Source organism: Micropterus salmoides, unplaced genomic scaffold (assembly GCF_014851395.1).
Source record: "Micropterus salmoides isolate LMB-PRFRI ecotype aquatic unplaced genomic scaffold, ASM1485139v1 Ms_hic_scaffold_20, whole genome shotgun sequence".
NCBI classification, from domain to species: domain Eukaryota; kingdom Metazoa; phylum Chordata; class Actinopteri; order Centrarchiformes; family Centrarchidae; genus Micropterus; species Micropterus salmoides.
In genome coordinates, this window is record NW_024041151.1 from 25,799,153 (window position 1) to 25,811,550 (window position 12,398).

The 12,398-nt window shown below is 40.7% G+C and overlaps 1 protein-coding gene across 2 annotated transcripts in view; it reads right to left on the minus strand.

Moving 5' to 3' along the window:
• The window catches only part of whrna (whirlin a), a 161,887-nt gene that overhangs the window by 23,177 nt on the left and 126,312 nt on the right, over window positions 1–12,398 (minus strand). For both annotated transcript variants that reach the window (XM_038734254.1, XM_038734252.1), the window contains 2 exons: window positions 1,939–2,151; window positions 686–907 (listed from right to left, as the gene is read on the minus strand). In XM_038734254.1, coding sequence (XP_038590182.1) covers window positions 686–907; window positions 1,939–2,151 — 435 coding nt within the window. The remainder of the gene's footprint in view (window positions 1–685; window positions 908–1,938; window positions 2,152–12,398) is intronic.

The following is a 12,398-nucleotide window of genomic DNA, read 5'->3' on the forward strand; positions in this document are numbered from 1 at the left end:
AGAAGAAAAACACTGCAAACAAATTCAATGCAAAACCACAAACCAAGGTGAGAGTCGGTATGTATTGTATGCACATCTGCCCACAGGCAACTTTACATCTCTTTGTTGTGTATCCTGTGTGTGTGTGGGTTTGTGTTGGAAAGCATTCATCACTTTCAGCAGTGATTCCTACCTCCATCATATCTATCAGCCAGAGCAGCCTTTCCTATGGAGGGAGAGATGGGGGAGGTTTTTGGGTTGAGGGGGATTATTGCGGTGGAAGAAAAACACAACCTATCAAATATCAGCCGAAAGACTTTTCAATCTCAACAGGGAGGCATTGAAACATGTCATTGTTCAGCCAGACAAAGTCCACAACAGACTGGGATCTTTTCTACAGCAGAATCTGTTATAATCCATGGAAATATATCACAATACCCTCTCTACCCCTGTCTCTCTCTCTCTCTCACACACACACAACAGAAAGTGAAAGTGAGCGGACAACCAAACATAAAAGGAACCATTCACAATCCAAACAGACAGCGAGGCAGACCAGAAAAATAAAACAGCAGCACTCAACTCATTTTATGTTCTAATAATTCTTAAATGAAAAAGGAAATGAAAAATTGCTCATCTCAACTAACTGAGGACAACACATTAAATCAAGAATAGCCAGGTAACTATCCAACTAATAAACCCAGCCTACCCTTGCAGAGCTGAGGGTGGTGTTGGTCATGAAGCTGGCTGAAGATGAGGTCAGGGTGTCTGGATATGACACCATGGACAGGGAGTCTGGTTTGTATGCTGTGGCCCCAGCTGTCCCCTGTCGCGCCTTCAGAGCCTGAATTTCCCGTCGCAGCACCAGCCCGTCAAAATGCTCCAGGTCCTGTGGGGTGACCAAGCTTCGCACCTCTGACAGCAGAGAGAACTGGAGGAAGGAACGGGGGATGAAGGGAGATGCGGTTACAATTCTGTTGCACCCAAACTTTAAACTTCATTTTAAAGCTTTAAAGCTTTGAAGCCTTTGTTTAAATGTTTACATTAAAGTCTATTCTGATACAGATTGAACTGACAGTTGCTGAGATGACTAACCTTCAGTACTGCCTGGATTTGTGAGATGAGTGGATCAAAATGAGAGCGTTCCCTTGAAGAAAATAACAGAACACCTACCCCTGCTGACTTTTCTGAATTTTTCTTTTTTCCCCCTCTAAAACCAACACAGAAACAGTCCAACAGCTCAACCATAGGAGTGTTCTTCAAAGAAGAGAATTGTGTGCTTAAACTTTATTACCAGTTGATGCTCAGTAACAAATGTTTTGGTGCGAACAACAGTTTATTTAAATTTAAATGCAACTGCTTCAGTGATGGTCCTATTTATAGGACTTTGTCATTTATTCTGGCCTAAACTGTACTAATTCACCATCATTCATCATCATTAAACTGAGTTATACTCATTCATGTGCAATTCTGGGAAGATTGAAGTTCAAATTTCCAACAAAATGTATCAAACCCTGCTCCTATTTTAGATTGTACTGTTGTACAATTCAAAAATACTAACCCCAAAACAAGGAAGTTATCCAGTATCTGTAAATACAGCACAAGGCAGATGGAAAAGCTTTCTGTGGGTGTATGATATAACAGCGTACTTGAGAAACTGGAAATGAAATGCCTTTGATTTATTGTGTTTTTTTAATAAGGTGAACTACTGTAGACTGTGAGAAAATCAGGAGACTTTTAATAGCCAGAGGGGAAGGAAAAAACAAAACAGAAAAAGCAAAAAGCTTGGGCATTAATCTCAAAAAGGCTTAGAATGCGTCAATTCAAATCTCGCAGCAATCACACACACACACACACACACACTCTCAGACTGTACTTGAGTGCAGAGTCCTGCATAAAGGGAAATTGATTCTCTTTTGATCTTTTTCTTTCCTTTCTCCAACAAGCCTCATCAGCCTTCACCTTTGCATGCGTGTTGAGTAGCTCGAACAGCGCCACGACCAGCTGCTCCACACCGATGTGTCCGTCCCGGTACTCCTCCACGTAGTAGCTCATGGTCTGCCGCTCCGCCTCTGTCAGCAAGTGGCGGGCCTGCTCCTCCAGCATTGCCCGCGATTGGTTCACCAGGCTGGACAGGGTCACCTGGGAGCCTGCCACGCCTTTATAAAATCCAGGCTAATGTAAATGAAAGAAAGGAGAAGAAAAAGACAAGAGAAGGAGATGACATTTTTACTTTTTTCATAGTTTTAAATGTATCTTTTTTTAAACTTATTTATTATAATAATTTATTTTACTTTTCATTTTCTCTGGGATCGGCAGGGAAGCAAAAATGAGGGGGTTGGAAAATAGCGTAGATGGAGAGAAGAAGTTGTGAAGGAAGAGGACAGGCAAATGTTTAGCATGACTGGAGGTGAAAACTGTCAGGACGATGGCGGTTGATAAAGTAGGAGAACACAGGAAGAGAAAAGGGAAGAAGTGATGGATAGGGAAGAAAGAGGGGAGACTGAGGGAGACCCAGAGGTGACAGAGGAGCAGGAGAAGGGTAACAGAGGAGACAAAGGCAGGAAACAGATCACGGCAGACAGAAAAAGAACAAGAACATAAATTACACCCACACACACTGAAGAAACCATTAGTCTTTTCATCCCAAATGTATAAAATGATCATCTTCTTCTTCCTACTGTCCTACCATCATCAATTATCGTTAATGCTTCGTGGCACTAACACCACAGCTTGCAGCAGGGCAGAAACTGTGCCATTCACACATGTGGGTGGCAGGTTCTTGTTTTTCTCTTTTACAGCTTTCATATCTGTCTCCGGTGAGCCAGCTGGCTTGTCTGCCAATCAGGAGGAAGACACTCTGGCACTTCAGAAACTGATGAGCTGCCAATATCACGTCTCCACTCCATATCTGCTCCTTTCTTTTCTCTCTGCCTGTTCCTTTTCTTTTCATAGTTATCTGCTCACTAGCATGCAGCTTCTCTTTAATTAACTCCTTAATTAAAGGCAACACTTCAAAGTCACAGCTTCAGGGTCAGTGTCTGCCTGCGTTTGTAGGCTACGAGATGGAAACAGGAGGAAGAAACAGGCCCGGCGACTTCCCCTCCTCTGCCTTCCCATCATCCTCAACTCTTTCCCGCACTCACTATCATCAGCAGTAGGTGTCCCAGTGTCCCGGTCTGAGCAGAGCCAAAAACTGTTAAATGCCCAAGGTGAACTCTGTCGCTACCCTGCCTGAATTTTAATCCCCTGAATGCTTACCACAAAAAATTCTCTAAAGCATCCGTGTCCTGGTTGCTTAACTCAAGGGCGGTGTGGAGGGAACCAATGGGACCACATGTGAGCAGTTAGTCTGTTTCTGGCAGTCGTATTAGAGGGCAGATTGGCACTTGAGGGAGCAAATGAAATCGGTCGTCACTCAACTGGAGTGGAACACCTGCAGTCTCCCGCTAATGAGGTCTGCTCAAGAAGGTGACGCATGGGGACGGAGAGAGGGCACTTTTACTGTAAGAGCACAATTTTACAGTTATTGGACATCCGGCAACGCTGGTAGGTTTGTTGGACCCGGGCCATCGCTGAGGTCATTCTCTGAGGTTTGTTAAATGCCAGATAAGCTTATTGGCTCTTTTATCGCAGTGACCAACAACGACAACGACCACTGTCGACACCCAATCAATAAATCAGATGAAGCCCGATCAAAAACTGGGCGAGTCACAACCTGGAAATGTCACAGGCCTTACCTCTGCGATAGCTACACTCCGTTTAACAATACAAAGAGTAGAAAAAAGCTGAGATAAAGCACAAAAACACAAACATTATTCCCCTATTTCTTTTGTTGAATCACCCCTTCATTAGTCTTATTAATAACTTTATTTCATTATTAACTTTCCCTGCAATCTGCTGCCGTCAGGTCAGACTGTACAGCTGACTGCTCTTCCATTGCACTTTTCATATCTGTAAACATAGCTAAGAATATCTAATCTAATGACATTTATGCAAATCTTTCTAAAAAACAACAAGCAAATGGCTGGCTGAGCTGCAGGGTTAAAGAGGCCCAGAGGGTCATCAAATCCTCTTTATACAGACAACCCCAAAACAATTGGGATGACTAACCCTGCTGGATTCAAGGAGGTTTCTAAATTTCCATAAATGAAACGGAAGAGTGACTCTGCTGGGTTAAAAAGATCTGCTCTGTGGTTTAAAAAAAAAAGGTCTGTAGCTATTCAGAGAAGCACATGGGTGAGTGACTGTAAAATCTACCCAAGTGAAGCATTCATGGAACTTGTTCATTGGGAATACACTCCATTATAAGATTGTGCCATGACTTTTTTGTTGTAGCAGCATCCTAGCATTCTATTCATCTTAGCAAAAAAAAACCAACAGATTGATAAACTTTATATTTATTATATTAATATCTGGAAGACCAAGAAGCACATAAGATCAGTAACACACAGCTCATCCACAATCCCAGATCAACAGCTTTGTAGCTTCACACATGACCAGAAGCAGTGAATGCAATTGCTTGTCTCTAAACTACACTGACAACATAGCGGAGACACATCAGCATCCTTTTGTTCTTGAGAGCAGGCGTTATACGTGTGATGGAAAGAGGGCTTTTCAACGTTAACACATGATAAAGCAGAAAGGCTTAAGGAGGACTGGAGAGGTCATATGACCAAAACTGCACAGAAAATAAAGAGATGCAGACGTCACAGGTAAGAGAGAGAGAGGGACAGAGAGACAGTCTCTCCCTTTTCACCAACGTCAGTGTCGTACAGTAGGAAGGGGGAGAGAGCTTGTGTATGTTAGAGAGAGCGCTACGTTATCTCTGCTGAAAAGCCAGGATCAATAATGTTTAGCAGAATGCAGTGCTATTCTTGAGATTCAAACTACAAGCCCACTCCCTTGTGAACCTCTTCCTGTTCAGATAGATGTTACCTAGCAACACAAACAGAACTGGTGCCCAGGAATTATATTAATCATGAGGTCTGGTAGACGATGATGTATGCAATATGATACGGCAGCACTGACCTAAAATGCAAATGTCATGGCACGTTAAGTAAATACCAAATTTGCTTTGGACAGCCCACAGAGACAAGAGAGATATATAGTTAGACATTATATTACATTACATAAATAATTCGATAGCTAGATAGATATACCTTTTGCCAGCTCTTTGGACTTCTAAGGACTGGATTATTTGCCTGCTCCTATCTGGATGAGTTTGCTTTGGTATTGGACTGCTTGCCTGTTTTTGACCCTTGCCTGTGTCATCTTACCGTGATCCTGTACACCTTTTGTTTGACTACTAAAAACATTAAACTGAGACTGCATCTGGGTCCTATCCCCGGTTCACCTGCTCCTCACATGACTTACCGTGACATATTATTATATACGACGTATCATTGTAAAGCACCTTGTGACTTTCTCTGTGAAAAGTGCTATATTAAAAATTTACACTTACTTTATTTACATTCATGAATAGATCAATCTGTGAGATTCATTGTCCGTTTAGATTTTATTTTGTCTTTATGATCATAATATTATTATATTTATACATTCTGCAGAATACACATTCTGATTAGGTTGAACTGGGAGAAAATGTATATAACTTGATTGTGCATTAAAGGATTGAGGTTATACAAGTATTATTACACAAGGAGACCAGCCGAACCTAAAGTACAAAAAAAAAAGGTTAGGTTTAAAACAGAAAGAGGAGATCAAAATAAGTTGTATGTGTAAATGAATGGATTGTTAAATTAGATTTCTTAGTTACTTATGGCATTTTCAAGGCAAGTGGCCATGATATCAGATTTTTTTGCTTAGTAAACTACAACTATAACTTGGACTGTGTCTGTGATCTATAAATCTGTTGAGTTCATTCTTGACCTTTGAAATAGTGGTTCTAAAACTTAACTCAAGGTTCACTTAGTTGCTTTTCTCCACATCTCATGGACTTAATCAGCATCTGGAGTTTGTTTAGTTGTCATGGAGATGGCTCAGTGTCCAGTCAGTGCATGGCGGGGAAAAAGGAAGAAAATTACAAAAGATCATGATGACAATGGCTGGTCCTGTGTGGAATCAGTCTTTTATCAAAAAAAGGAAGCTCAGGAAAACCATCTTTGATCATAGATCTCTTTCTTCCCTCAGATACAACCACCCGTTATCATGTGACCAAAGTTACAAATCAGGTCACGTGATGACAACTGAGCCATCTCCAAGTCCATGCGATGTGTTTGAAAACTCAGGTAAGCCAGTAAGTGAACCTTGTGTTTAGATTATTTTGTTGAAAAAAAAATAGTTATTTGGTCAAATATAATTAGATTTACCAAAAAGCCATCCGGACGAATTTGTTCTTAAACCCAGTCTTGAGTTCAAACCTCAATCATGAGACGTTACAAGAAATTAGTCACAGTCAATAAAATTTGATTCTTGCTAACGTAAAGATTGCCTTGATTTCTCACATCCCTGCACTCTTTCTGTGTTTGTAAAAAACAATTAGGGCATTATTTCTCTCACAGGGAGTTTAAGCACTTTTCTCTGAAAATAAAAACAGGATGAGAAAAATCACTGCAAAAGAAAGAAGAGGAAGAGATTGCCATGCCAACGTTATAAAAATCGATTGCACATGATGGTGGCACAGATTGTGTCTGACCTCGCAGGGCAGATCTGGGTATTAAAACCTGAGTCCTACAGAGAGAACCAGTGTACCTCTGACATGTTGTAATATTATATTCTTTGAAACACCCAATAAATTAGCTTCTCATTTCCATCAGCGATTCCCAGCAGACAGAACTTTAAGGTCAAAATGTAAACTTTATGAGTCTGCAAACCCAGGAAGTTATGACAATATATTTACTACATCACTGGCACTCTTCACAGTAAAGCTGACAGATACCTATATTCCCTGGGGCGACGGTGTTCTGATTTAATCACATTACAAGCCATAATGTTCCTCCATCAGATGGAGCAACAAGAGTCCATCGTTGATAATAGTAACCATAAAAGATTGGTGTTCAAGCCACAGAGTCAGATCTTGTCCTCTGCTCGAGGCTCCCATGAAGTGAAGTTGACCCTGTTCTTATCGCAATTTAAGATTGATAATCAACGTCATCAAGGGGAAGCCGCTTATCACGGTTTCTCTCAGCCCCCTGTGCTTTAAATGTCTGTATGTTATTTTGCTCAGAGAGCTGTCACATCTGCTAAATTCTTTCATGCATCAGAAAACATTAGCAGCAACATAATCAATAACCTGTGACGGGATCAGAATTGAACGTTTCAGGCAATTACCTGATGCTCTTACATCACTGATGACTTACATGGACAGTATGTCGAACCACAATGCATCTCTGCTGCTAATTCATTAAGAAAGTAGTCTGCACTGTAGCCCTAGACCGGATGTTTCCGTAGAACATTAACGTCTGTACAACATTTCAATGCAATACACCCAGTATTCCGACATACAGACCAACCTCCATAGAGGTACACTGTTAGCCTAGCATGGCTAAAAACTGGACTGCATGTCCACTTGATAACAATGTTAAGAACATACACGGGATTGCTGTAAGGTTGTAATGAATGTAATCTCACTGAGGCGGTACAGCACATATAGAAGTAGTGCTTTTAGTGAAACAATCTACTCATGTTGAAACAATCCACCAGTTTTCCAAAATACAAAATCAAATGCTACATCACAACTACAGATTGAGACAACCCCCTCTGAGAAATACAGGAAGCCTGTCTTGTTATAGTCACAAACCTGCTACTTAAAGGAGATGGCGCTCGAGTGAACCAACATCTCATAAGAGAGACTTTACTTTTACAGGCAATATAAAAATCCACATCAGACTCTTTGTCAAAGTATTTTGCTCCTGAGCGCTCGCCAGCAGTTGGTGTTCTTTCTGCTCTTTGTTTTTTCAGCTGCAGGCTTTAGATTTTAGCTGTATGTCTCTGATGTCTCAATGTGTGTGTATCAGTGAAGAAGAAGGGCAACTGGTTGACAGGCAGGATCTGTTGGTTTTGAAATCACACTCTTACAAGCATCACTGCTACAGTACCAACTTCAGGCTGGCAGAGTTAAAACCTGGAAATCTTTAATCTTGATATTATGTATTTATGAAGAAATTCATCAAGCAGACTGCCAGATAACTTGCGTTATCAGCTGCCCAAACATTCGGGATGTCGCAGGTTTGTTTTTCCAGTTTAAGAGAGTGAGGCATACAGTATACCTGGTTACAATCCTGCCAATTAAAAATCTCAACGTATAAACTTGCTGTCACATATCCTGCCTCTATGCAAACCCTGTTTCATACAGAAATGAGCAGCCTTGTCTCTTTACAAAGTTAATGCAAATAAAAGAGAACTGCCATCAGCTGATTTTGGGTAGTTCCACCATGTCTGTACAATGTGGAGGATCTACACAAATCAATCCCTGAATACACCCGTGCTATGTAGTATACTACTGTTTGTATTTATAAAACTGTCAACTGGTCTAAGCTTTATAAACCTCAAAAACTAAAATATTCAGTCAGTGAACAAGACCCTGTTTTCTGACCATAGTAACCCATCAATGGTAAATTATAAATTAATTGTAAATGCTGATATTCTCATAGGTCAGCTTGTCATTAATTTTTTTGTAAGATAAAATGGAAAACCAGAACTAAAATTAAGACACAGACACACACAGTTAAGAGAAACTTAGTGTGGCATAGAGCAGGTGGTTATGGAGGAGGTTGATCCCAGATGGGCTTCCCTGTCTGGTTTGAGCTTAATTTGGAATGTGATGAATAAGAAAAAGAGAGTGGAGTGACAGGATGTCATCCACAGCAAGAACGCTGCCTCGTTAGATGGACAAACTCTCCTAGAAGCTGCTTTGAGTGAAACAGACAAGTGAACCGTTTCTTTCTTGTTTAAAGAGAACACACGACTTACACACTTCACAGGGAGCTTTTTTAATTGTATGGATAGCTAACAAAAGAAAAAATTATTATGTATGCTAGCAGGTGGATTTAATTTGACAGAAGCTTTGGGGATGTGTCTTGATGATGAAAGCAGAACATCTAGTTCAGTTTGCTTTTGAGTATCAGCTGTTATTGAATTTCAGAAGTTTATTTTTAAATTCAACAAGACCTGTTCAAGCTCTTCAGTACGGTATGACTACTGTATGCACATTCCTGCTAAGATGTATGTTGTTATTTCTCTTCTTTTGTTTTCAGTTGACCGTTGGGCATCTTAATCCGCTAAAATCCTGGTGTACCTTTACATTTAAGAGGTCAGACTCCAACAAGCAAATTAGGTTTGACTGACAAAAGCAATATTTACCCTTGTTATTTGCTGTAATACATTTTGTTGTCTCTCAAACAACATTCATTTGCTCTAGTTTAGGGCCCAAATGGGGTCAGTGCAGAATTAATGATCGAGAATTGCTTTGTGACCTATCCTTAATTAATTAGCTTATCGGTCCAGCTTGGCCTTTGGGCTGCAATAACAACATGGAGGTAGAGAGGAGGGCGGGGTGTTTGGAAGGACAGGAGATGTGGAGGAAATGTGACCGCTGGGATGCGTGAATCTACAGGCACCAGCTGAGACAAAGATGACAAGAGGATGCAGGAAATTATGAGATGACCAAAATCTCTTAGCTTGTTAAAGCAGCACAATCACCGGCAGATCATTGAATGAGATATTAATCTTTATGCTGAGGACATATTGATACAGTGTGAGCTTAGCTTTGGGGACAGACTCCAAGGGAAGCTGTCGGGCTCACATGAAGGAGTAGCAGGGCTGTGAATTATCACCTCTGCCTGCTCTGCTCTGCCTAGCACTAAAGCCCTACTGCTACATATCTTTTCCTCTTAATGCCCTCTATCTCACTCTGTTTCTGTGTGTGTGTGTATCTCTCTCTCCCTCACGCACACACACATACACACACAATCAGACATACACATTCGAACAGTACAGATGAGCAGCCATGCACTTCAGTTGTCTGAGCTTATTCTGAGCTAGTACACTTTGATACTCATAATAAAACCTGTGGTTTTACTTTCAACATTTCTTATTTCCTGCACCTTTATGCCTTCAAATAGCACTTAGTGTTCTTACAGGCTTCTTAGGGATTTCTACAGCTGCTGTAGCATAGACTGATTACGACAGGGATTTGTGTTTTCATATTACAGTTTTTGTTTTATTCGCTTTGGTACTAGTTTCACAAGTCGTGAAATGTCATGAAAACATATGGTTTAATCATCAAAACACAACATAATTATATCTTTTCAGTTCGTTCTAACTATCAGTGAATCCAAACACTGCAACAATGCATTTGCAATGTAATTATGGAGGGTAGTCATGTAGTGTATTTTACAGTATTGTGTTGTACATACTGTAATCATTGCAGTAGTCCTTTGTGGCTTTGTTTGTTATGTAGAGCACTAAGCTACTTGCACTAAGCTTGTAGGTTTGAATCCTACTGAGGTCACATACAGTGAAAATCTCACGCCTTAGGGTGGTGATTCTGAAGTTTTGAATCTGAATATTTGAGGCAAATGAAACAACTATACATACATGTATATTAGGCAAATGTTTCAGCAATGATCAATTAGGAACAATGAACATACTGATAGTAAAAGGTATTTTAACAATAGAGAAGAAAATCTCAAACATTCTGCATGTACATTGTATGAACATAATGTATTTCATATGTGAAACATGTCTTTTTACATGTTTTTGTTGTACCGAGTCAATGTCACATGTACTTAGAGTTGTGAAAAAGTTCCTTTTTGATGATCTGTTGAGTTTTTTGTATTAAGAGTGGGGAAATATTATCACATAGTTGTGTGGATTGTACCATAGCGACAGAAAAAAACTGTAAAGCACCTAAAGATGACATGGCCAAAAATAGGTCAGTACCCAAACAAAGATGTGGACACCCAAACATTACACCCATAGATGATTGCTGAGCATCTTGTTCCATAAACATGGACACTGTTTGCAGTCGGCGGCATTGGTGTTTCAGTTCATCTCAAAGGTGTTGGATGGGTTTAAGGTCAGGAGTCTCGCATGAGCAAGGCCGCTGCAGGCGCCGAGTCCGGTGGCTGCAGTTGGTTTTCTCCGGCTGCACAAAGTTGGAACCACACTATTGCTTGGTCTCGCAGGACTTTTCTTTGCAAATGCCGCGAGATCACTCATTGATGTCAGCTCACAGTAAGCTGATGCAGGTAGAATGTGTCTGACTTGACGGCGCCATTTTTATACCCACCCCTGCAGTCACCTGCAGCTCACGACTATCAAGTCGGTGAAAGTCAGCCGCTGTCATCTCTAACTTCCTTGACAACCTCCAAATTTGCACATCGTAAACCAACCAAATAGCGACACTCGAGCTGGTTGTGATTTCAACAGACATCATAACGATCTTGGTAATAGCTCCAGGAGTTATTGTAAACATCCCACCATAAATCTCGTTTTTTAAGTCTGTAGCTGACCTTTTTCTTCTTTTGCGTTTAATGGCGGCTGGCAAACCAACTGCATACCACCACCTAGGCTGGTGTGTTGAACAGTAGATTGCTACTGACCTGCCGGTCAGATTGCCTATTGCCCCCACGTTCATGTGCTGAATTGCATCTCATGGACATGTAGCGTTAATTCCTGGTGACGGGCCCAACCTATGCTCCAATGGAACGCAGGATATGCATGGAAGCCATCGCGTCGGGCCGAACAGTGACCCTTAACTGTGATATCATATCACAGCCTGTCGTGAGCTTTTGCTTAAGTATATCCAGGGCTTTAAACTGCTTTGTCAGGACTGTGTGGTTGTGGTTTGATCAGATTTTATTGAAAGTATTGTCTTACTGCCAACATAAGCAACAAAAGCAACAACCCAACAACTGAAATCAGCTTCTGATTCTTGTTGAGTTCAATTTGAAAAATATATTTTCCAACAGTCTAAGATACAGGCAAGCATAAAATAATAAATCTCTTGTGAAATAATGATCCCTATCACTTTTTTTTTTCATCTGGGAGATCAAAAGACTCCATCAAACAACATGTATTTGATCAAGGTCAGGCTATAGGACGTGGGCATATCAAATGGATACACAGCATGGTTCAAACAGCATGATACAAGACCAACAATGTCAGTGTCAACACCTTATAATTACAGTCAGTATCAAAATCATGTACTGTAGAGATGTTGTAGAGGGCAGTGGAGCAGGTAAAAACTGCTGGTTTAAAGATATTGACACTGCTACACAGAGAGGAGGACCAGACAATATGTGCCATGTTGACAGTTACTGTACAAATCAGCTTCTTCTGCCCCGGTGTCTGTAACCTGATTTCCTGTTATGTGGTATTAAGTCCACAGATTTGGATATATTAATAATGTACTGTTTTTATAATGGCCTTCATGTCTTTTGAAGTTACAGTATGTTGTT